This window comes from Rhinatrema bivittatum, chromosome 1, assembly GCF_901001135.1.
Source record: "Rhinatrema bivittatum chromosome 1, aRhiBiv1.1, whole genome shotgun sequence".
In the NCBI taxonomy this organism is placed as follows: Eukaryota; Metazoa; Chordata; class Amphibia; order Gymnophiona; family Rhinatrematidae; genus Rhinatrema; species Rhinatrema bivittatum.
In genome coordinates this window covers 240,671,518-240,698,243 of record NC_042615.1, presented here as the reverse complement: position 1 = coordinate 240,698,243, position 26,726 = coordinate 240,671,518, and the positions used below count along the sequence as shown (strand labels likewise).

At 44.3% G+C, this 26,726-nt stretch overlaps 1 protein-coding gene across 3 annotated transcripts in view; it reads left to right on the top strand.

Moving 5' to 3' along the window:
- Window positions 1–20,244: 20,244 nt before the first annotated feature.
- KRCC1 (lysine rich coiled-coil 1) overlaps window positions 20,245–26,726 on the top strand; it is a 160,083-nt gene continuing 153,601 nt past the window's right edge. Inside the window, exon 1 of one of the 3 annotated variants that reach the window (XM_029593019.1) lies at window positions 20,245–20,402. In XM_029593019.1, the coding sequence (XP_029448879.1) occupies window positions 20,276–20,402 (127 nt within the window). In that variant the 5' untranslated portion in view covers window positions 20,245–20,275. The remainder of the gene's footprint in view (window positions 20,403–26,726) is intronic. The other 2 variants (XM_029593013.1, XM_029593028.1) reach the window with 2 other exon arrangements.

Sequence of the window (26,726 nt, the reverse complement as noted above, 5' to 3'; positions counted from 1 at the left end):
TCGAGCACGCTATTAGTTTCGGGGGGTCGTTGGCCGTGCATTTTCCATGCGCTGTTACCCCTTAGTGTATAAGGGGTAATAATAACGTGTCCAAACGAGGGCCTGAGCGCACCATACTGAATCGGCCTGAATGTTGTTTCTTGCAAGAAAGCACAAGGCAGATGAAATTTAATGTGGATAAGTGCAAGGTGATGCATATAGGGAAAAATAACCCATGCTATAGTTACACAATGTTAGGTTCCATATTAGGTGCTACAACCCAAGAAAGAGATTTAGGTGTCATAGTGGATAACACATTGAAATCGTCGGTTCAGTGTGCTGCGGCAGTCAAAAAAGCAAACAGAATGTTGGGAATTATTAGAAAGGGAATGGTGAATAAAACGGAAAATGTCATAATGCCTCTGTATTGCTCCATGGTGAGACCGCACCTTGAATACTGTGTACAATTCTGGTCGCCGCATCTCAAAAAAGATATAATTGCGATGGAGAAGGTACAGAGAAGGGCTACCAAAATGATAAGGGGAATGGAACAGCTCCCCTATGAGGAAAGACTAAAGAGGTTAGGACTTTTCAGCTTGGAGAAGAAACGACTGAGGGGGGATATGATAGAGATGTTTAAAATCATGAGAGGTCTAGAACAGGTAGATGTGAATCGGTTATTTACTCTTTCAGATAGTAGAAAGACTAGGGGGCACTCCATGAAGTTAGCATGGAACACATTTAAAACTAATCAGAGAAAGTTCTTTTTTACTCAGCACACAATTAAACTCTGGAATTTGTTGCCAGAGGATGTGGTTAGTGCAGTTAGTATAGCTGTGATTAAAAAAGGATTGGATAAGTTCTTGGAGGAGAAGTCCATTACCTGCTATTAAGTTCACTTAGAGAATAGCCACTGCCATTAGCAATGGTAACATGAAATAGACTTAGTTTTTGGGTACTTGCCAGGTTCTTATGGCCTGGATTGGCCACTGTTGGAAACAGGATGCTGGGCTTGATGGACCCTTGGTCTGACCCAGTATGGCATTTTCTTATGTTCTTATGTTCTTAAGGCAATGTCCATCCTAAAATGTTTGATTACCCACAAATGTTTGTATCTCTTAATGACGGAGCCTATACCACAAACATTCCAGGTTAATATTCTAACATGTTGAGTCAAATAAAAAACAAAGAAGGAGCTCATGTCCCTCAACGTAGATATCCCTCCAGAAATTCCTCTAGTTGAAAAGAGACAATGGAACTTATGGTGTACAACTGTAACTATCAAAACCCCACCCCTTCCTAAACTTTCCCCAAAGAGATGTCTTTCCCTCAATCCCATACACAACGAGAAAGACATCAGGTCACCACTAGGTCCCAATCTCAAAGGAACTCTCCCTCCCCACCACCAAACAGAAAGATCATTGAATACAATTATTCTTGTTGCGCTGGAGGTGGACCCTTGGCCTGGTGCAGGATTGGTATGGCCCTCCGGTCGGGCCCGGAGAGCACCTGCCACCAGAATGGTCAGCTGAAGCAGGGGTCAGTACCTGTATTCAATCCGGAAGTTGTTTCCAGGCAGCGGTCAAGAATAGTCAGTGAATAGGCAGAGGTCAGGTCCAGGCAGCAATCAAGAATAGTCAGGAGCAAGCAATGGTCTGTACCGTGAGATCAGTCCAGAGGGTACTACCATGGATGGAGAGACGAAGGAACAGGAGATGCTGGAACAGGAGACACAGGAGACGCTGGAACAGGAGAAGCTGGAACAGGAGACACAGGAACAGGAAATGCTGGAAGGCAAACTAGATACACAGGAATGTACAACCCGATTGCCAAGGCAATGAGCTAGGGGTTGAGCTGTAGTTTAAATACCCTGCTCAAGTGATGTCAGACTCAGGCGTCGCCCGAGGTTTTCCCACGCTTGGCCCTTTAATTTGGGAAGTGCGCTAGGGGGCAGGGCTGACACCGAGAAGGACGCCGAGCCCCGGCACGAGGACAGCTGCGATGAGGAAGGCCGTGAAGGAGCCGGGGACGCCAGTGGAAACCGCGGCCGAGCAGCGCAGGGACTCAGGGCGGAGCTGGTGGACGGTCGGGCCAGGTGAGCAGGCCCGGCCGCGGAGCGGACTTGGCCGGGAAGCGCAATAGTTCTGGTCTGCAGTGATAAACTGATACCACCTTTAAGACTCAGAACATGAAATATGTCACCAACATAAAATGTGAGCATTCACCAGAAAGAATGAAATGATATTATTGCATTGAAAATCCTGCCATTAGGTTAGCTGAGAAAACAGGTTGTGGAATAACAGGTCAGGTGTCTACCAAATTTTGGAGAAAAGATCACACACCCTCCACATAACGCCTAACGCAGATCCTAATGACCCGAACAGCTTCAGACCAATCGCCAATCTACCATTTATAGCCAAAATAATGGAAAAACTAGTGAACTCACAAATTTCAGACTACCTCGAAGACAACAAACTCCTCTTCCCCTCTCAATATGGGTTCCGCAAAGCTGCCAGCACAGAATCCCTCTTGGTATCCCTAATGGACCACCTGATTCTGGGTCTTGACAAAAGCCATTCATTCCTTCTGATCCTGTTGGACCTTTCAGCCGAATTCGACACAGTCAACCACACCAGCCTCATAAAACAACTAGCATCCATTGGAATAGCAGGGTCCGCCCTAGCCTGGTTCAAAAGTTTCCTCAACAACAGAGGTTACAAAGTGAAAATACACAATAAGGAATCCTCCCGTTTTCATGCCCACATAGGAGTACCACAGGGATCCTCATTATCACCTACCTTATTCAATATTTACTTACGCCCATTGTGCCTACTTCTAACGGATCTAAATCTCAAACACTTTATCTACGCAGATGATGTGCAGATAGTAATTCCCATTAAAGAATCATTAGTCAAAACACTTGAATACTGGAATTCGTGCCAATCAAAAATCAATGACCTTCTCTCTAGCTTGAACCTCATACTAAACACCTCCAAAACAGAACTTATTCTCATTACTCCTGAAAACAACATTCAACATACCTTCATACCAAACATCCCCTTATCTTCTCAAGTCAGGAACCTAGGAGCCATTATTGACAACAATTTGAACCTAAAAGCTTATATAAACCGCACCACTAAGGACTGCTTTTATAAAATACAAGTATTAAAAAGAATTAAACCTCTCTTCCACTTCCAAGATTTTAGAACCATACTTCAAGCAATAATCTTTGCCAAATTAGATTATTGCAACGCCATACTTCTGGGCCTTCCATCTTCATACACGAAACCGCTACAGATGGTACAGAACACAGCGGCTAGAATCCTCACAAACTCCAAAAGAAGAGACCACATCTCACCCATCTTAAAAAATCTACATTGGCTCCCCATCCAGGCTAGAATCCTCTACAAATCTATTACAATCATATACAAATCAATCCATCACCTCACATCCCTGGATCTTCAATACCCGCTAAGCCTTCACACCTCTCAAAGACCAATCAGAGAAGTCCATCGAGGATCCCTCCAGGTTCCGAACACAAAATCAACCCGTCACACTACAGCAAGAGACCGGGCATTCTCGACAGCTGGACCTGCACTTTGGAACTCAATCCCCTCAGATCTCTGCCTAGAACCTTGCCTTCCAACTTTTCGCAAGAGACTAAAGACCTGGCTTTTTAAACAAGCCTTCCCGGACAGTTCTTAACCACCTCCAGTTCATACAACAATGTCTCTTTATAGTAATGTAACTAATTATTAACTTATTTATATTTTGCCTTACAGTTCCTATCTCTCCCCACTCCCCCTTTCCGCTCTTCCAAGTTACTCTACCCCTGTTTTTTGTAACTGTTCCTCCCTTGCACGAGTTTAGTTCTACTGTTCATTGCACCCCTTGTTCTATGTAAACCGGCATGATGTGACTTGTTCATGAATGCCGGTATATTAAAAAAGTTAAATAAATAAATAAAATAAAATATATCCATTTTTTAATGCATGTGTTGTGGAGTCTCAGTTTAGTGGACCCTTGGGCTGACCTGTCAGAGACTGGGAGAAGGTGTTCACTGTCTCTAGGAAACCGCAGGTCGGGAGGCAGATGTCAGGCAGGACGTGGATGGTGCTCTTCACCCTGGAAGCTTGTGCTCCCCCGGGAGGAGCCCGTAGGAGCCCAGCCGCTGGGACTTAGGTGAGGTTTCACCCCTGGAAGCTGAAGCCCCCCCGGGAGGAGCCCGTAGGGGCCCAGCCGCTGGGACTTAGGCGAGTAGCGAAGCTTGAGACTGAGACTGGCAGACTGGTGAGCTGGACAGGAACTGGAACCAGACAAGAACAGCGGGCAATGCTGAAGCAAGGGACAGGAACTGGAACCAGGCAGGAACTGTAGCAAAACTCGGGTACTGGAACCAGGCAGGAACTGTGGCAAGACTCAGGTACTGGAACCAGGCAGGATCTGTAGCAAAACTCGGGTACTGGAACCAGGCAGGAACTGTGGCAAGACTCAGGTACTGGAACCAGGCAGGAACTGTAGCAAAACTCGGGTACTGGAACCAGGCAGGAACTGTGGCAAGACTCGGGTACTGGAACCAGGCAGGAACCCAAGCAAGTACTGTAGCAAGCAGGCAGGAACCAGGCAGGTACTGTAGCAAGCAGGCAGGAACCAAGTAAGTACTGTAGCAAGCAGGCAGGAACCAGGCAGGTACTGTAGCAAGCAGGCAAGAACGGAGCGAGTTCCAAGACATCCCACTCTGGGGCACGGAGCAACTGGGAACCGGATGGTCACCCTGTTGCAAGGAAATGAGTGAATGTCCGCGGCCGGCTTATCAAGACCGCGGCGTCTGACGTCAGGATTTGGGCGGAGTCACCACTGGCGGGAAACGGCCTAGAAAAGCGCCCAAGTGGTGCACGCACACGCCTAGAGACAGGGCGTCCATGGGAGGCTTCCCGGCGGCGCGGCCCCCATGGGGACGCCGCCGAACAGGCCGCAAACTAGGCCAGCGGAAGCGGGAACAAGTCCAGGAACATGGAAGTAAGGGTCTGGTCGCGGTGCTCGCGGCCAGAACCGTAACAGCATGTGAAATACCCTAACATCAGCCAATGTTTCGTGAAAAGCTGCATCACGGGAAATTCTGAAAAACTTATTAAATAGCCACTCATCTGAAGGATGTATTCTCTCCAGGACGCTCAGCAGTCTCACTATTTATTAAAACAGAGTACTCTGAACTTTAGGCTGCCAGCTTTGATTGATTTCTTTTTACAAGATTCATTATTCAATGAATGGAGGAACACAAGAAATTTGCCATGCTGGGTCAGACCAAGGGTCCATCAAGCCCAGCATCCTGTTTCCAACAGAGGACATTACTGAATATTATCATAGTTTTCCTGAAGCAGAGAGCAGGGCTCTCAAATTGTTGCAGCATCGAATGCATTCTGAGTGCAACATTAGTCCATTCCATTCTCCCAGGGGGACCGGGCAGCTAACAGAGTTCCACGAAGACTTCATACAGATCCCGTAAGTGTGGACTTTGTTTCAGCTTGAGTTTATGTGCATTTAAAAAATATACTTTCAATCTAAGTTTCATGAACTGTCTTGACCTTATGATTAGGCTAATTACACCAGCTTGCACGTCAGTCATCTCATTTTTAGATGCACTCTTGAGGTGTTATTATGAAGATCATTCTAATATTTTTTTGACATTTCTATTGTTTGTGATAGCATTTACAGGACTTCAGTGAAATTTGAATTGTATTTTGTGGCTATTTATTTCATTTTGGGATTTCTTTTTTGCAATAAAAAGTTTAAACATAAAAAGGCCAAAGCTGTTGCCCTCACAGCATAAGCCATAACTGGAGATCTTAGATATTTCAACACTTGTTGGTAACAGAACGTTATGCATCTAGTTATCCAGTGTGATAATGTCTGTTTAGTAACAGCTTTTCCCATTTTAGCTGGAGAATAAGAGATGAACAACTGAGCAGATTTCTGGAATGTCTTACTATGAGATAAATAGAATAATAACACTATTTAACAATCCAAAGAATGCATCTTCTGCTCTTATAATGATTTATAAGCCTTCTGGTAACAAATTGAGAGTTGTGAATTTTGGTTTAAATGGAAAGCTGATACAACTTTTGGCTGAAAAGGATTAGTTCTTAAAACCACTTTATTTGGAAAAAACTGCATGTTGGGCTGGTGTGTAACCAGTGCTTGTATTTGCTTATGTCTTGCTGACGTAATAGCAATTAGAAATAAAGTTTTCCAGGTTAGGAATTGTAGAGGAGTCTTGGATAGGTTCAAAATGAGGTTTGTTTAGGAATTTTAGGACCAAAGTTAGATCCCATTGATGAATTGGCCTTCTCAAAAGAGGCTTTAGTTTGAAAACTAAGAAGTGAAACGTAAAACAGTGGGTGGCTCGCCAGAATGACGGCTACTGCCTGGAGATAATACCCTTATTCAATAAACATACACATGGTTACTGTGACTCCAACATCGCTCTAAGCTACAACAGCAAGAGGAAATGTGGAAAAAAGGATTCGCACTCACAAAGTGGGGAGTAGCTGGCTTGTTACGGCGGTTACTACCCCAAACCAAATAAGCCTGATACTTCACTTTCAATGCATATCCAGCATAGCTCTCTGCTTCAACGGCAGGGGAGAAGAAAAACTGATACTTCACGCATATCCAGCATAGCTCTCTGCTTCAACGGCAGGGGAGAAGAAAAACTGATACTTCACGCATATCCAGCATAGCTCTCTGCTTCAACGGCAGGGGAGAAGAAAAAAGGATTCGCACTCACAAAGTGGGGAGTAGCTGGCTTGTTACGGCGGTTACTACCCCAAACCAAATAAGCTTGATACTTCACTTTCAATGCATATCCTGCTTCAACGGCAGGGGAGAAGAAAAACTGATACTTCACGCATATCCAGAATAGCTCTCTGCTTCAACGGCAGGGGAGAAGAAAAACTGATACTACACGCATATCCAGCATAGCTCCCTGCTTCAACGGCAGGGGAGAAGAAAAACAACCAATAAGGGCTGAATAACACAGTCTGGGTAAAACAAATAAGCATGGGTGTAGCTTGCTTATTGCGGCGGTTACTTCCCCTACTACCCATAACTAATCAAGCTTGATATTTCACTTGGTTGCAGCTCCATCACTGCTCTCTACATTAATGGTGGGGGTGGAAGGGAAATAGAACCAAAGAGCTAAGAGAAACAGATAAGTATGAGAAAAAAAATGTGAAGCTTGCTGGGCAGACTGGATGGGCCGTTTGGTCTTCTTCTGCCGTCATTTCTATGTTTCTATGTTTCTATGTTTCTATGTTTAAATAACTAGCATTTGATATCCCTATGTTTAACAACAGTTTGAATCTTGTTGAAACCCTGTTTATCCCCCTAACATTGTAACCTTCATATTTGTTGTAAACCGTTATGATGGATTTATGATGATGAATCCGAATGACAGTAATTAAAACTCGATAAATAAATAAAAGACTTTTCATGAATTTTGAAATATGAGGATGAAGCGAAATAGATTTTTGCTCAATAGCGCTTACTTGTTTTTTTTTATTGAATAAGCCTTCAAATTGGATTTTGACAGAAGGAGAAGATAATCAAGAATTTCTGAACATCATTTTGTAAAATGCAACCATTTAAAACCATATGCTTTCCAAGTAGATGGTTTCTTTGAGGCCTTATTTCACTTATTTCCATGGAATATTCTGGCAAACATAAACCTTTTAAATTATTTTCCAAGCATTATGTTGTGTCCATCAGGCTCAGACGACTTCGCCCGACATGCCTCAGCTTTCTTTCAGCTTTCTCTACCAGCCTTGGGAGAAAGGTGTCCGTGGAGTCTCCTTGCCACACCCTCCGGCTTCCCCGGAGCGGCTCTGGTGTGAGTTCGGCCATCTTGACCCGAGGCCTCCTAGGGCGTGCGCGCGTGTGCGTCCCTACCTTTGTTGCAGTGTTGGCGCGAACCTCGAGGGCATCCCCCTCGAGTGATGTCACTGCTTCCGCATATTTAAGGTTGCCCATTTGCTGACTCTCGCCGAGTTAGCAAAGATTCGTATGCCCAAGTCTGAAGCTACTCTGCCGCTTCTATCCACTGGAAGCTATCTTCACCCTTCGGGGTTCTCTAACCTGGGTACCCGCTCCTCTGGGACCCTCTGCTTATTTACAGGTGCCTATCCTCTTACAGGTACTCGCTCCTCGAGGGCCTGAGTGTCTTTCCTGGTGCCTGCTCCATTCTTCAACCTGCTGGAAATCCATCTATCAGCTACAGAGAGTGAGTACAACTTCAACCAGTCTGTCTCTCATCAGTTCCTCGCTACCTCTCAGCATCAGGCCCTACACCACCATTGTGGAATGGGCCTCCTCTGCTGAGGACCACGGACTGCTAACACATTTCCTCTCTACTGCTCATTGGGATTCTCTCTACTCAGCTATAGGAGTGTGTTTAACATCTGCCAGTCTGTCTCTCCTACAGTTGTTGCGACCGTCGCTGCCCGACATCTCCACTACGCCCACCTTACCTCTTTGGCGACTCCCTCTTTGCCTGTTGGAAGTTTGGCTGCTGCGGCATCATTGTGCCGTTCTCCTCTGGCGTCCCCGGACCGGCTAGATGCCGCACTCTGCCATGTTTCTCAGCAGCCTAAGGGCGTGCGCACGGCGCAGCTCCGACTCAAGTACCAGCAGTGGCGCGAACCTCAGGGGTGTCCCCCTGAGGTGACGTCATCTCCACCGGATGTTTAAAGTCTCTGAAATCGCTAACTAATCGAGTTAGCAAGGAGTTGGATCGGAATGGTTTTCTGACGCTCCTAGCTACTCTGCCTCCTCGGACTTACCAGGAGTACCCGCTCCTCGGGGGCCTCGTTTCTCATTGCCTTTCAGGTCGCAGTCTGGAACCGGTACTCGCTCCTCGAGGGCCACCGTACCTGGACTTGCTACTGAATACCACTTCTGCCAGGAAGTCATCGCTGCCTACAACACAAGTGAGTTACCATCTGTCTCTCAGAGCATTCCCTGGAACCAGGTACTCCCTCCTCGAGGGCCTACTTCTCTCCATCTCCTGGGCTGCTTCTAAGAGACTATTGTGTGAGAGTTACCATCAAGTTTCTGTTCCTGAACTCTGCATATCCTGCCTACTCACTATATTCAGTTTCTCTACAGCTCAGTTATCCAGGATCGCTGTTCCAGTATCTGAGGGACTACAGCCCAGCCAGGGCGTTCCAGCTCAATCCTGCCACCTCTGGTGGTTCCATATACTGTCTAATAAAAGAACTAGTCTGTGTCTGTCTCCATACTCTGAGCCTGACCGGTGGTCCCTCTCGGGATCTTCCCCCGGGGCCGTGGTCATCTGCCACTGGCCCAAGGATCCACCCACAACTACCTCATAAGAACATAAGAACATAAGAAAATGCCATACTGGGTCAGACCAAGGGTCCATCAAGCCCAGCATCCTGTTTCCAACAGTGGCCAATCCAGGCAATAAGAACCTGGCAATTACCCAAAAACTAAGTCTATTCCATGTTACCATTGCTAATGGCAGTGGCTATTCTCTAAGTGAACTTAATAGCAGGTAATGGACTTCTCCTCCAAGAACGTATCCAATCCTTTTTTAAACACAGCTATACTAACTGCACTAACCACATCCTCTGGCAACCAATTCCAGAGTTTAATTGTGTGCTGAGTAAAAAAGAACTTTCTCTGATTAGTTTTAAATGTGCCCCATGCTAACTTCATGGAGTGTCCCCTAGTCTTTCTACTATCCGAAAGAGTAAATAACCGATTCACATCTACCCGTTCTAGACCTCTCATGATTTTAAACACCTGTATCATATCCCCCCTCAGTCGTCTGAGGGGGGATATGCCTTACTGGACATCTGCATAGGGGCCTTACACCACCATTGTGGGACGGGTCTCCCTCGCCAAGGAACTGCCTCCTCAGACTTACCAGAGGTACCCGCTCCTTGGGGGCCTCGCTCTCTCCTTGTTTTTTTCAGGTGACAGTCTGGAACTGGTACTCGCTCCTCGAGGGCCCTGATCCCAGACTTGCTTCGTATACTCCTCTGCCTGGAAGTCTTCACTACCAACTATATCAGCTACATCGGTGAGTTACCATCATTCTCTCTGAGCTTTCCCTGGAACCAGTTACTCGCTCCTTGAGGGCCTATACTTTCCAGCTCATGGGCTTCATTGGGACATTGTGTGAGTGTTACCATCTGCATACCCTGCCTACTCACTATATCTCAGTCTCTCTTCAGCTCAGCCTCCAGGGATCGCTGTTCCAGTATCTGAGGGACTACAGCCCAGCCGGACTTACCAGCTCACTACTGCCATCTTTAGTGGTTCAGTATACTGTCTAATAAAGAACTAGTGTGTGTTTGTCTCCTAACTCTGAGCCTGACCAGTGATCCCTCTCAGGATCATTCCCCGGGGGCGTGGTCATCTGCCACTGGTCCAAGGATCCACCCTTAATTCTCATATATAACTACAAATCCTGAACGGATTGCTAACTACTATCTGATTGCTCCTCCCATCAAGCATCAGATTCAGAACAGATTACTAACTCCCTAGCAAATCCAGAACAGATTGCTAACTCCCTAGCAAATCCAGAACACTGTGTGTGTGTGTGGTGTGTACGTGAGACAGGGAGGGTGTTGCTGTGTGTGTGTGTGTGTGTGTGGTGTGTATGTGAGGCTGGGAGGGTGCTGCTGTGTGTGTGTGGTGTGTACGTGAGACAGGGAGGGTGCTGCTGTGTGTGTGTGTGGTGTGTATGTGAGACAGGGAAGGTGCTTCTGTGTGTGCAGTAGAAGAGGACTGGAAGCACGCTGTTAGGTGCATGAATCTCAGACCCTTCAATAATTTGAGTGAAGATCAATTTAATGGTGGTCTAAAAAGGATTGGTAAGTATAGCTCTGGGAAATCTTTGTACTTATAAAAGTTTGGAGAAAGGTGATTTAGTGAGATATATTCTTTAGAGTTTGTGTGTGTCTGAGGTAATAAGCAAGCCAGTGATAGTTAATTCTAGTGTCTGTCTTTCCAACCCACTCAACCCTTGATTTTTAGGCAAGAGACACTTTCTCATTAAAAATCTATCAACCTCATATCTAAGTCATACTATTGGATCAGCCCTTATTGAAAGCTTAATCATCCCCTTGTAGGACACTACCTGATTAATTGGTAAATTCACTTGTAAATATAAAGAACTCTAATTCCAACTCCCTTAGTATCCAAAACTTAACTAGGAACTCAATAAAATTAAGATGAAGGCAGCAGACCAGCAGCAAGAGGGGGGGCTTTCCAGTCTTTTGCATTATGATTTTTTACCCGCCGGTGAGAGATTGTATGTGTGCACTTAGTGCAAAGAGCTCCTGGCTCTCAGGGAATGAGTTCAATCTCTGGAGGCTAGAGTAGCAGACTTGGAGGAGCTGAGGCAGAGAAGTACATTGATGAGACCTTCAGGGTCATAGTAGCCAAGTCCCAAATCCAGTCTGGCAGCCCCAGAGCTGCCTTGGATCAGAACGGTCTCCCAGTAGGAGAGTATCACCCTGGTGTAGCAGGAAATGATCCTGTAGCAAGGACCTGCTCTCTAGGTGATGTACTGTCCTCTCGCACTGAGGACAAGTCTCCCATGGCTACTGCCCAGGAGGGAAGGGTTAGATAGTAGGGTGGCTGGTGGACGTGAGGACCACTTGGTAACTTGCCTGCCTGGTGCGAAGGTGGCAGACCTCACGTGTCACCTAGATAGGATTATAGACAGTGCTGGGGAGGAGCCGGCTGTTGTGGTACATGTGGGCACCAATGACATAGGAAAATGTGGGAGAGAGGTTCTGGAAGCCAAATTTAGGATTTTAGGTAGAAAGCTGAAATCCAGAACCTCCAGGGTGGCATTCTCTGAAATGCTTCCTTTTCCACGTGCAAGTCCCCAGAGGCAGGCAGAGCTCAGACATCTCAATATTTGGATGAGATGATGGTGCAGGGAAGAGAGATTCAGTTTTGTAAGGAACTGGGGAAACTTTTGGGGAAAGGGGAGACTTTTCCGAAAGGATGGGCTCCACCTTAACCGGAGAGAAACCAAGCTGCTGGCACTAACTTTCAAAAAGGAGATAGAGCAGCTTTTAAACAAGAACAAGGGGGGAAAGCAGACAATCACTCAGCAGTGCATGGTTCGGAGAAATGTATCCTTGAAGGATACTAATAAAACAGGAGATTTAGGGCATCCCAACAGAGAGGTTCCAATAAAAGCAAACGTAGTCCATGTGCCTATATGTAAAAAATCACCTGAGCTAAAGATTTCCAAATTATCTCTAAGAACTGAAAAGCAGGTTGTTAAAACAAACAAAAAACACACTTTGAAATATCTGTATGCCAATGCCAGAAGTCTAAGAAGTAAGATGGGAGAGTTAGAGTATAGAGCAGTAAATGATGAGATTGACATAATTGGCATCACAGAGACCTGGTGGAAGGAGGATAACTAATGGGACAGTGCTATATCAGGCTACAAATTATATCGCAATGATAGGGAGGATCAATTTGGTGGGGGTGTGGCACTTTATGTTCGAGAGGATATAGAGTCCAACAGGATAAAGATCAATCAAGAGACTAAATGCTCAGTAGAATCTATATGGGTAGAAATCCCATGTGTGTTGGGTAAGAGAATAGTGATAGGAGGATACTACCGTCCACCTGGACAAAATAGTCAGACAGATGATGAAATACTAAGAGAAATTAGGGAAGCTAACCAATTTGGCAGTGCAATAATAATGGAAGATTTTAACTACCCCAATACTGACTGGGTAAATGTAACATCAGGACTTGCTAGAGACATAAAGTTCCTAGATGTAATAAATGACTGCTTCATGGAGCAATTGGTTCAGGAACCAACAAGAGAGGGAGCTATTTTAGATTTAATTCTTAGTGGAATGCAGGATTTGGTGAGAGAGGTAACTGTAGTGGGACCACTTGGCTATAGTGATTATAACATGATCAAATTTAAACTAATAACTGGAAGGGGAAAATATGTAAATCTACAGCTCTAACACTAAATTTTCAAAAGGGAAACTTTGATAAAATGAGGAAAATAGAAAAAAACTGAAAGGTGCAATTGCAAAGGTTAAAAGTGTTGAACAGGCATGGACATTGTTTAAAAATACAATCCTAGACGTGTAGTCCAGGTGTATTCCACGCATTAAGAAAGGTGGAAGGAAGGCAAAACAATTACCGGCATGATTAAAAGGTGAGGTGAAAGAGGCTATTTTAGCCAAAAAATACATCCTTCAAAAATTGGAAAAAGGATCCATCTGAAGAAAATAGGATAAAGCATAACCATTGTCAAGTTAAGTGTAAAACATTGACAAAACAGGCGAAGAGAGAATTTGAACTGAAGTTGGCCATAGAGGCAAAAAATCATAATAAAAACTTTTTAAAATATATCCGAAGCAAGAAACCTGTGAGGGAGGCGGTTGGACCGTTAGATGACGGAGGGGTTAAAGGGGCTCTTAGGGAAGATAAGGCCATTGCAGAAAGACTAAATGAATTATTTGCTTCTGTGTTTACTAATGAGGATGTTGGGGTGATGGTTTTCAAAGGTGATGAGTCAGACGAACTGAACGAAATCACTGTGAACCTGGAAGATGTAGTAGGCCAAACTGACAAACTAAAGAGGAACAAAACACCTGGACCAGATGGTATGCATCCTAGGGTACTGAAGGAACTAAAAAATGAAATTTCTGATCTATTAGTTAAAATTTGTAACCTATCATTAAAATCATCCATGATACCTGAAGACTGGATGGTGGCCAATGTAACCCCATAATTTAGAAAGGGTTCCAGAGTGATCCGGGAAACTATAGACCAGTGAACCTGACTTCAGTGCTGGGAGAAATAGTGGAATCTATTCTAAAGATCAAAATCACAGAGCATATAGAAAGACATGGTTTAATGGAACACAGTCAACATGGATTTACCCAAGGGAAGTCTTGCCTAACAAATCTGCTTCATTTTTTTGAAGGGGTTAATAAACATGTGGATAAAGGTAAACTGGTAGATGTATTTGGATTTTCAGAAGGCGTTTGACAAAGTCCCTCATGAGAGGCTTCTAAGAAAACTAAAAAAGTCATGGGATAGGAGGCGATGTCCTTTTGTGGATTACAAACTGGTTAAAAGACAGGAAACAGAGAGTAGGATTAAATGGTCAATTTTCTCAGTGGAAAAAGGTAAACAGTGGAGTGCCTCAGGGATCTGTACTTGGACCGGTGCTTTTCAATATATTTATAAATGATCTGGAAAAGAAAACAACGAGTGAGGTTATCAAATTTGCGGATGATACAAAATTATTCAGAGTAGTTAAATCACAAGAGGATTGTGATACATTACAGGAGGACCTTGCAAGACTGGAAGATTGGGCATCCAAATGGCAGATGAAATTTAATGTGGACAAGTGCAAGGTGTTGCATATAGGGAAAAATAACCTTTGCTGTAGTTACACGATGTTAGGTTCCATATTAGGAGCTACCACCCAGGAAAAAGATCTAGGCATCATAGTGGATAATACTCTGAAATCGTCAGGTCAGTGTGTGCTGCAGCAGTCAAAATAACAAACAGAATGTTAGGAATTATTAGGAAGGGAATGATTAATAAAACGGAAAATGTCATAATGCCTCTGTATCGCTCCATGGTGAGGCCACACCTTGAATACTGTGTACAATTCTGGTCGCCGTATCTCAAAAAAGATAGAGTTGTGATGGAGAAAGTACAGAGAAGGGCAACCAAAATGATAAAGGGAATGGGAACAGCTCCCCTATGAGGATAGGCTGAACAAGTTGGGGCTGTTCAGCTTGGAGAAGAGACGGCTGAGGGGGGATATGATAAAGGTCTTTAAGATCATGAGAGGTCTTGAACGAATAGATGTGAATCAGTTATTTACACTTTCAGATAATAGAAGGACCAGGGGGAATTCCATGAAATTAGCAAGTCTCACATTTAAGACTAATCAGAGAAAATTAAGCTCTGGAATTTGTTGCCAGAGGACGTGGTTAGTGCAGTTAGTGTAGCTGGGTTCAAAAAAGGTTTGGATAAGTTCTTGCAGGAGAAGTCCATTAACTGCTATTAATCAAGTTTTCTTAGCTAATAGCCACTGTATCAGTAGCATGGGATCTTCTTGGTGTTTGGGTACTTGCCAGGTTCTTGTGACCTGGTTTGGCTTCTGTTGGAAACAGGATGCTGGACTTGATGGACCCTTGGTCTGACCCAGCATGGCAATTTCTTGTTATTGTTTCTATCTATTTAACTCCTCTTGCCTAGGTCACCTGACCACTTTCCTCAACTCTTCCAAGTTATTTATACCCCTGTTACATGTAACTTTATTTTTCCCTCTCAGTTTCAATATATTTGTCCCCTTGTTATTTGTAAACCGATGTGATATGTTTCTGAAGATCAGTATATAAAAGGTTTTAAATAAATAAAAAATAAATAAAAATGTTCTTATGTTCTTATGTGTGTGTGGTGTGCACGTGAGACAGGGAGGATGCTGCTGTGTGTGTGTGTGGTGTGTACATGAGACAGGGAGGGTGCTGCTGTCTGTGTGGTGTGTACGTGAGACAGGGAGGGTGCTGCTGTGTGTTTGTGTTGTGTATGTGGTGTGTATGTGAGACAGGGAGGGTGCTTCTTTGTGTGTGGTGTGTATGTGAGACAGGGCGGGTGCATGTATGTGTGATGTGTATGTGATACAGGGAGGGTGCTTTTGTGTGTGTGTGGTGTGAATGTGAGGCAGGGAAGGTGCTTCTGTGTTTGTGTGTGGTGTGCACCTGAGACAGGGAGGGTGCTGCTGTCTGTGTGTGTTGTGCACATGAGACAGGGAGGGTGCTGCTGTATGTGTGTGGCGTGCACGTGAGATAGGGAGGGTGCTGCTGTGTGTTTGGTGTGTATGTGAGACAGGGAGGGTGCTACTATGTGTGTGTCAATGTGAGTGAGGGAGCCTGCTTCTGTGTGTGTGTGAGAGAGATGGAGCATGCTTCTGATTGGCTGTGGCTGTGAGAGAGAGGGGTGCATGTGTGTGTGATTGAGCCTGTTTGTAAGTGAGATAGAGAGAACATGTGTGATTGAAAGCCTGTGTGTAAGTAAGAGACTGGGATGGACTGGTCAGAAAGGTGACATGTGTATGTGTGAGAAAGACTGATCAGAGAGATAACTGGTATGTGAGTGTGTGTGTGTGTGTGTGTGTGTGAGAGAGAGAGAGAGAGAGAGAGCGAGAGAGAGACTGGTCGAAGAGATAATTGGTGTGAGATAGAAACTGGTCCTGAGAGTGTGACTGGTGTGTGTGTGTGTGTGTGTGTGTGTGTGTGTGTGTGTGTCTGTGACTGGTGTATGTATGTGTGTGAGTGTGTGTGTGTGTGTGAGAGAGTAGAGGCTGGTTGTGGTCCCTAAGGAAGAGGACCAGGAGGACAGCTTCAGCAGCTACTGATGATTCTGGTGTGGTCTCCAATGTAAAGGAGTAGGAGAACTGCTGGAGAGGGTAAGTAAAGATTGCTTTTTAAGTTCATTTTTCTTGATTGACTGCCATTTTAATTATTGGGTATTATGTGATGTGCCTGCTGTTTTGAAATATTTTATTGGTGTTTGAAGAATTTTTAATAATTTATACGATATTTTAACTGTTAAATGTTGCTCTGTTCATCAGCTGTTTTGAAACATGTATTCATATAGTTTTACAATTATTTCTGTGTGGGAATCTATAACAGCTTGGCTTTTTCTGTTTTCCTAATTGGAGATGTATTGGTGTTTAGGGCCTGGTTTAGTTTATTGTAGTGTTGCCTTTTTATAGATAGGGTTGTTCCATTTGAGTGCATGCCATAATGCAGGTGTAACTTTGTGCAGATTAGTTTGTGTGCATTATTACAGATCTTGGTGCTATGTTAGATGCTATATTTCTGTTTCCATTTCTCCAGTTTTGTACTGCATGCAGAGTGGCTTTTTTGTTTTCATTCCAGTTTCTGTCTCCATATTTGTAAATTGTGGTCTTTCTGTACTTGGTGAAGGTCAATCTTGTGTGTATGACCGGGGTGAGATATTTAACTAGCATATAGGCTAGCAAAATACCTCATCTTATTTGTTGTGTTTTCTCAGTAGGACATGCATTGGTGGTGAACTGCTGCCTTTTTATAAGTAGGGCTATTGCAACTGGTAGCAAAGGGAATTTATGTTGCTGTTATTGAGATAACACTAGAACATCTTTTTTGTATGGGGAATGTTCTAGTTCTGCTTTATACCCATTACTGAAGGTTAGGGGTGGGGGTGGGGTTAGCCTTGTGTTCAGTGTGTCAAGCATGTGGGAACTATCTATCAGGTGTGTACCGACAGAAAAAAGGTTGAGAACCACTGCTCTGGGGATAAAAGATTGAAATGATCTGACTTCAAATGAATCATTGGAGATTGATGTTGGAGAGGGGGTGTTAGGAAATTCGGAAATAATCCCTCTTTTATAACCCATGCATTGCTTGCTGTTCTTGCCCAATTTTTCTGGACAAATTGAGTCCTCCCCCCAACTTGAATCTCAGCATTTTCAGAGAGGCCCAGCCACGTGCGTAACCCCTGTTACGCGCAGAGGTGCCAGGCCCAAGGAAAGGGGCGGGAAGGGGGGGCGGGAAGGGGTGGGGCTGGAAGTGCATGCCGGCAGTTGGTCAGCGCGTGCAAGCTGCTTCTGCTCCAGGGGAGCAGCAACTTACAAAATTAAAAAAAAAAGGGAATGTAGGTTAGGTTTAGGGGGTGGGAAGGAGAGGGAGAGGGGAAGGGGAAGGGGAAGGGGAAGGAAGATTAGGCAGGGGGTTAGGGAAGTTCCCTCCGAGTCCGCTCCTTAATTGGAGCAGACTGGGAGGCCTGATCTCATTGCCGCACGTACTTTTTAAAAATGAAGCCCCCCTGCGCACCGCCCGCACATGCGCGTGCGGATTACCTTTGGAAATAAACTCCAAACTACTCCTGAAGTGGTGAGAAAGAGACAACTGGGTTGTTGTCGCGGCAACTGAAGAAGACTTTGTGAACACGTCCAAATGATACAGTGGAAAACACACATGTACATTTAGGCGATAACTGTGTGGAATACCCTCTGTGTATGCTCCAAAGTTCTTACTAGAATCTTTGGAGCTATAGAACAGTGTTTCCCAACTGGTGTGCCGTGGCTGACCTGCAGGTGTGCCGTGAGAAGAGCCAGATATGAAAAGTTGAGCTGCCGGCAGTCTTTGTTTCTTTCCTTCTTGCCTGCAGAATGTTCTCCTGCCAGCAGAGGGTGGGGAGTGTCAGAGAGAAGCACCTATCTGCTTCTGTGCTTTCCTCTCTGTTAGCTCTCTCTTGCTGGTCATGCTGGCCTTGGGCTCTTATCGCTGCAGAGGCAAGCCGATAGAGGAGGAAGCAGCAGCAAGAGGTAAATGCTGCTCAGACTTCTGCCAGCTCCAGGGAGGGGACAGGAAGAAGCAATAGCTGAATATGCTAATGTGCTGGTGGGGGGCGGGGGGAAGGATATGAATGTGTCATAGAGTGTTGGGGGGAGAGAGAAGGGAAGGTGATGATGCCAGAGGGTAGGAAAGAGGGAAGGTAATGATGACAAAGGCTAGAGGGGCTGGGTAGGGTTGCCAACTAGCTCCAGATTGTCAGGATAGTTTGATTCAGTTCTGGTTTTACCCCATTGCATGTAGTCTTGCTTTTCTGAAGACATGCAGAACTCCAATTCCCTGCATGCACTGGGGTAAAACCAGGACTGGATCAACCTGTCCTGAACATCCAGAGCCAGTTGGTAACTGTAGGGCTGGGTAATGGACAAGGAAGGTGATGATATACCAGAGGGGTAGAGGGAAGGGAAGAAAGTGATGATGCCAGAAGAAAGGGAAGATTAATGTGATGGTGGGGCCAGAGGGGTGGAGGGAGAGGGGAGGGAAGAGAAAGTGGTGATGATTCCAGGGGATGGAGGGAGAAAAAGGGGAAGGGGAGAAGGTGATGATGACAGGAGAGAGGAAGAGATGGTGGTGTTGATGCCAGAAGGGTAGAAAAGGAAGGGAAGAGAAAGTGATGATTCTAGGAGGATGGAAGATGAAGGAGGTGATGATGCCAAGGGATGGAGGGAGAGGGAAGATAGTATTGATGCCAGGGGAGAGAACGTGATAACACCAGAAGGGTGGAGAAAGAGGGAAGTGAGTGGTGATAATGCCAGGGGCTGGATGGAGAAGGTGGTGATGATGCCAGTGTGTGAAGGGAGAGAATTTGGGCAGTGGGAAGGAAAGCAGGTGATGATATCAAGACAGATGGGAAGAGAAGGTGATGATGTCAGAAGATTGGAGGGAGAGAGAAAAGAAGGTAGTAATGATGCCATATGGGTGGAGAAAGAAGGAAAGTGGTGGTGGTGGTGAGCCAGAAGAATGAAGGGAGAGGGAAAGAAAGTTGGTCATGATGTCAGAAAAGTGGAGGGAGAGGGAGGGTGATGATACCAGGGGAAAGGAAAAGAAGGTGATAATACTAGGTGTGTGGAGGGAGAGGGAAAGAAGGTGATGATGGGTGGGCAGGAGAGAAGGGAAGTTAGGATGATGATGCCAGGGGGATGGAAGGAAGAGGGATGGGAGAATGTGATGGTGCCAGGGGTGGGGTGAAGGAAAGTGATAATACCAGGGGTTAGAGGGAGAGGGCATGTGATAATGTCAGAAGTGGGAGGAGAAGGAAGAGAAGATTATGACTGTGATGGTATACCACGACGATGTGAACCCTGTGCCGGGTACGCCACAATACAAAAAACGCTGGGAATCATTAGAAGATGCGATTAGTTTGGACATAGCGCTGTCAGTGACGTCACCAGCATGTGCAGCTGTTTTGTGCGCACGACAATGGAGAAGCACCATTGCGGCAAAAATCGGTTTTAGAGCAAACATTTTTATTGCGACTTTTGTGCATTTGAAATTTTCAACGTTTTTATTAAATCCTTCTTATTTGTATGATTGTTTTTACATTGACATTGTTTTTCATAGTACATTTACCACTTGCAAACCCCTCCGATTTAAAAAAGCCTTTGGCCTAAACGTAAACCTCTTACCCCTCCACCAGCCTAAAAAAGAAACTAAACCAACTTCAAGATGGCCCCTGAAAACGTTGGGCGGGGAGTAATTGACGTCATCACCTCGCGCGTGTTGTCGTGGGAATCGGCGAAAGGAAAGCGGGGGGGGGGGGTAGAGCCGCGGGTGTGCGCGCTGTTCCCTCGTTTGGTGCGCGTGCGCGCGGGTGTGTTCTCCCTCCCTCGCCGGCCGAACGTTAGCAGCGTTCAAACATGGAGTCGGAGGGAGCAATCATCCCGCAGCTAGTGGAGAGTTTAAATCAGAAAGCCTCTGCCACGGAGAGTTCTGTGGCAGGGAGCGACAATAGTAGTAGTGTATACACCATTCACTGCCAGAAAGGTGAGTTTCCAGTCAGAAACGAGAGTTAATAAACACTGAAAGAAGCAAAAAAAAAAAAAAAGAAAAGTAAAGTGATTCCCCCTCCCCCTTTCTTGAGATCAGGGCCCGGGCGGCGTGTTGCGCAGCTTCCAGTTTGCGGTGGTTGGAGGTGGGAGAAGCCGCTTCGGCCATACTCCTAACCCGTGGCTTCTGTTCGTGGAGAAACTGCTGAGGCCGTAGAGGGGTAATGGCGGCAGCAGAGGCTGCGGCCGTGTCCTAGCTGTGGGCCTGGAGGCTCGCACTGCTGCCCCCTGGTTCCTGAGCGGAGTTAGGGTGGAGGATGCCCGTTCTACTTCGGATTAGGATTCAGATTGTGATTCAGTTGTTGAAGGGTCTCCAAGCTTTGGTACAGGGAGAGGCACACGTAGCTTTCGGCATGAATAAGGGGGCTCTTTATCATTCTAGGAGTGATTTTTGCTGCCCCTTTGCTGATTAATAAAAGGGCATATTACACGTTAAGGTTAGGTTTCTTTTTCTGGGGTTTTGTTTTTTTTTGGGTGGGGGTTCCCATTGTAACAATTAAAAATTCTAACTTAAGGGTAAAAATCTGAAGACCCAAGTTACAGTCCTGAAAATGAAAACGGCTATTGGTCTCCAATGCAGAAGTGACCCACAGATCAACATTCTCAATAATCCTGCCAAAACTGTACACTCGTTTTATGGCATACTCCCAGGAGTGACAGCAAAACGCACATCAGAGTTTGGTCCTTTTGCTTGTGCACTTTGATTGTCCTATGTGAATATATTTTTTAAATCTATAGGACAGTCATTTATAGAATTTTTTTCCAGTGCAAGTATTGGTCAGTTGCACAGCGTTTGTTGCTGCCAAATTTGTGTCTTGTTTGTTAGAGGTGCATCCCACATTTCTGATAAATAAGGCTCACTTTGTTAATACTCTTGGAACCTTACATGGGGTGGGGGGTCAATCATGTTCTGCTATGCATAATAGTCCTGTATTCATATTGAGGGATTCTACTGATGTCAAGCTAGAATACATTATTAGTGTTTTACCCAGCATCAGAAGAATCCCAAAATACCAATACCAGTTATGCATAGAGAGCTATCTGGGGAGGGGGAACCAGGTAAACACACATTGAGGTAGACAGATTAACATTGGATGTGATTATGCTAATTACCTGTGTTGCAAAGGTTTTATCAGAGGTAGGCAAGAAGAAATCCAGGTAAAGTGGGATATAAAATATGGTGTACTTAATTCTTTGTAAAGCAAAAGGGTGCAGCAAGACGTAACTGTTGCCCAAGTACATGCCTGAGACAAATGACCATGACTTCAATACCCTGCAAAGCGTACCACAGCAATATATGGATTAATGAGCTATATTATTTAAAAGGGATCCGTGGTGTTCATAATGTTTTCTTTTAGATTCTTTGTCAAAGGCTTGTAGAAGCCTGAGTTCATTAACAGAACTAATTAATGCAAAGATTTACAATGACTTGCCTTTATAATTGTGGTGCTGCAGTTTGATGGTTTCTCACTATGATGAACCAATCAAACAGTGTTTCCCAAAATTCCATTTTATGTTTCAGAACCAGGTGAATAATTAACTCCAAAAAATCCAAATGAGCAAATATAACACAGACACACTTGTGGCTTATATAATGCCCTATCAATACATACTTTGCTTTTACAGATAAATCACATGGATGCCAATGTACTAATCTGCGAATGGCCTCACAAACATGATTTCATGTGGAAAAATAACCTTTGTGAATTCTAGCATACGCTAGTTGTAATTTTTCTGGTTGTAATTTTGCATTCGCAAAGCCATTCACAAAAACTATGCAAAATTGCTAATAAGCTGAAGAATCATACAAAATTTGGTATAGCAGAATTACACATGGAGGATCATGCAAAGGGGCAATTTTCTGTGAAACAATGCCTTCTTTGGGGTTGGGGGGGGGGGGGGGAGGACTTTATCACAAGAAAATTAAGAACATAAGTGCCATGCTGGGTCATATCAAGGTCCATCGAACCCATCATCCTGTCTCCAACAGTGGCCAGGCTGGGTCGCAGGTACCCCAGCAGATGCTCAATAGTTGATATATTTCTTGTATCTCATTCCTAGAGAAAAATGCTATCTTTCCCAAGTCTACCTGAATAATAATCTGTTTATGGACTTTTCCTTCAAGAATTTGTCCAATCCGCTTATTTGCATTTTATGTAAATAAGTATGAGAGAAACTTTTCACAGTATCAGGCCATTCCTGCGGAGTTGACCACAAGTTAATTCACCAGCCTCTTAATTACAATCGGGCCGATACAGTAAAATCGCGGGAGAGCGGGTGAGCGCACAGGCCACTCTCCTGTGCGCGCGATACAGTATTTTAATTTATTTAAATTAGGCCCAGCGGTAAAAAGAGGTGCCAGGGACACTAGCGCGTCCCTAGCGCCTCTTTTTTGACAGGAGCAGCGACTGTCAGCAGGTTTGACAGCCGATGCTGAATTTTGCCGGCGTCGGTTCTCGAGCCCATTGACAGCCATGGGTTTGGAAACCGGACGCCGGCAAAATTGAGCATCTGGTTTTTGAGCTGCGGGCCTATTTCAAATTTTTTTTTTAACTTTCGGGAACTCCGACTTAATATTGCCATGATATTAAATCGGAGGGTGCACAGAAAAGCAGTTTTTACTGCTTTTCTGTGCACTTTCCGGTGCCCGGAAAAATTAGCGCCTACCCAAAGGTAGGCGCTAATTTCTGAAAGTAATATGTGTGACTTGGCTGCACATTTTACTTTCTGTATTGCGCGGGAATACCTAATTGGGCCATCAACATACATTTGCATGTTGCGGGCGCTATTAGGTTCGGGGGGTGGAACGCGCGTTTTGGGCGCGCTATTACCCCTTACTGAATAAGGGGTAAAGCTAGCATGTCCAAAATGCGCGTCCAATCGCGGGTTAACAGTGCGCTCTGCTGGAGCGCACTGTACTGTATCAGCCTGAATGTTTCCACTATTGAATTTTCATATAGAATATAAATGAGTACAGAGAAGCTAAAGGAGAACTACCACCAACCCAAACTTTAATGGTAGATGTAGAGGGAAATAGGAACAAAGTAAACGATATTGTCAGGATCTAAACACTTTAATGCACCAATTTGTAAGTTTCTAGGAATTTCCCACCCTTGCGCAAGTATAATAAAATTTTAATATGCCAAAATCATTCCCTAAGTTGTAATGGGAGCTGTACAGCAGTAGCACTCTGGCTCAATTATGCTAGCCTCGAGCAGAAGAAAATGTCTGCTTTTTTAGCAATTGATAGCTGGGGTTTTTTTCCAATATTTGTTCTCGAGGCCAAAATGACTTGGGATGAACTAAGCCCTAAGTCTCATTTAGCATATGCCTAGTGAACTAAAAGTTATTTTACTTTTCTGTTACTTTGCATGTTTACAAAATATTTAGTTACATAAGACCATAAAGTGAATTTTATTTCAGGGAGCTTAAAGTGGGATAATATATTGATGATATTCCAATATAAAACAAAATGGCCATCCATTTTTAGCCAAGATGAATTTACTGCTGGCCTGGACTTGATGGGAGGAGCACCACTGCCACCACTTGTGAGGAATTGCTGCTCCAACAGGTCTGGGTCCAGCAGGAGACGATTTGAAGGAGAGACCAGAGAGGAGCCTCTGCTGCTGACTGGGGGGGGGGGGCGCACTAGGCTGAGCACATATTTTGCACATTTAACTTTACTCATGATTTAATAAGAATTTTAATGCACAAAAAATATAAGCACAAACATGAATAAAAATGTGCACACAAATTAGTGTATCTCCATGAAAATCCAGTGTTAATGAGCCCCCAATGCAGGGAAGTATGTTAAAATCTACAAAACTTAACTTGTGTTTTTTAATGCTGGAAATTTAACTTCTGGGTCAGAAGTGGAGTACAGTTAACTTACATTACCAGGGCTAGTATTAGTCCATAGAGCTGTGCCAGCATGATTGCGACCTGGAGTTCCTGGGTGCGGGTGTCCTGGACTCAGGTCTTTCAAGTTTGGGGTAGACACTCCCACCGGGGAACCCCAGGTCCACTGGCACAGCACAGTACACTTAACTCACATTTCTGGGCTAGTATTAGAATAAACGTTACATTTCCAAGCCTAGACAAGGCTAAATACTGGGGTACCCATGTTTGGATCCTCAACCCAGAGATGCAGAATTATGTGTGCAAATCTCTAAGCTGTTTGGAGCAGGTACTTCTTGCAGCAGAATTGTCACCATTGTGAAGCATTCACTGAATGTACAACTGTCTATCACTATTGCCTTATGCATCTCCAGATTAGATTCATTTCTCGGTACGTAAGACCTGTGCGAACATTGGCAGTAGAACTATTGGCCAGGCAGGAGCTGCATGAGCATAATGAAAGGATGGTGGACCTTATGTATTAAAATGAGACAAATCCAGAGAAGCATGAAGCAACAAAAAGAGTTTTATGTACAGTGAACATTGCACACTGGTGACAGTTCTGCTACAAAACGTGCCTACACCAAAGAGAAGCACCTTTGTCACTTCATGCCTATGTCTAATAAGCCTTTTCAGTTTTGTGATAGTGCTCTTTTTTTTAATGCTCTAGTAATTTACATGCAATTAGCTTGCATCAGGAAATGTCATTTTTAGCACATGAGTAAAGAAAGTGTCCTGAATTTTTTAGTGCATTGTTACTGTTCCCCGTACCCACAGAAGAGAGGCTTCAGAGATGGGGGAGTAACAAAAATGTTAAAAAAAAAATAAATACAATCAAATAGACAATAACATCTAAAAACAGCAAAGCAAAAAGACAAAGAAAAACAAATCTGAAAAACAGAACAAAAAAATATGAGGAAAAAAAATGGTGACAAGGAAAAATAATTTTTTGCCCTGGTTCCTAAAATTTGTGACTGCACCCAAGTTTTTAAAATGTTTTTCATCCTTACCCTTGTCCAAAATTCAAAAAGGTTTAGGGGTGAAAAATTTTAGAAAATGTAGGTGCTAGCCAAAATGTATAAGTGGGAAGGGGAAATCTTCATTGTTGGTTTTTTTTAAACTTGTTTTATAGTTCTTTCCCTCCCAGCTCAGGGCTGCCATTATTCTTCTCCACCCCAGTGGCTGCTCCTCTTTCCAGCTACAGGAGTTATGCGCTGTTGCTTTTTCAGCCCTATGCCTCTGATGCCTTTCTCCCACCGAGTGGCCTCTGTGCCTGCAACCTCCCCCACCCACCCACTAATGGCCCTGGCTCCTGTGCCTGTCGGCAGGTGCCAAGTTCTGAATTTTAGTTGACTTGGCGCCCAGATTTGCCCTAGTTCTGGAAATGTAGTTCAAAATCTTTTTGTTTATCAGTTAACATCCCTCAAAAATTGAACATTATTCACCTATTTTTAATTATTGATTATAGTTTCCCATACATAAGTTAGTTATAAATGGTCAGTGACACTTTTCCTGCCAGCGATTGTAGAGCTTTCTTTTTAAAACCACTTTGGCCTCCCCTAAAGCTTATGTTTGCATGTATAATATGCATACCTGAGTAGATTCAGTGGCATTGCTTTGAACTGTCAAGTAGAGGACCTGGATTTGATTCCTGCTCAGATCTTTTGCTTCTTGGGTTTACTGTGGGTACTGTAGAGGTTTATTGCCCCAGGGGGTTGGGAGTCATAAGTTATCTTATAAAGTCGACATCTAGTGACTAGATTTAGGACCGGTGTAGGGTTCTGCAAGGGGCCCTGATACATGATCCCTGTCTGAGGTGTGTCACTGCAATAACTAAATAAATAAAATAAATAAAACAGGAAGAAAATCCTCTGGTAATTGTGAATGAAAGCTTATGGTGTCAGATCCCAGCCCTGTTTCTGATTGAGCTGAAGCCCCAAGGGGCAGTAGGGAATTGCCAGTAAAAAAAAAAAAGTCTATAATGCTTTTATCCCATTCTGTTTTTACTTACATTCACTGCTTTACTCTGGTTTTTCATACACATATACTGTATATACACCACCGTTTCTAGAGATACAGTGCATTCAGAAAGTATTCAGACCCCTTCACGTTTTCCACATTTTGTTACATTACAGCCTTATTCTAAAAAGGATAATATGCATTTAAGTCTTCTTAGGTATGATGCTACAGTCTTGGCACACCTGGATTTGGGGATTATCTCCCATTCTTCTCTACAGATCCTCTCAATCTCTATCCAGTTGAATGGGGATCATCGATTCACACCTATTTTCTGGTCTCTCCAGAGATGTTCAATTGGGTTCAAGTCCGAGCTCTGGCTGGGTCATTCACGGACATTCACAGACTT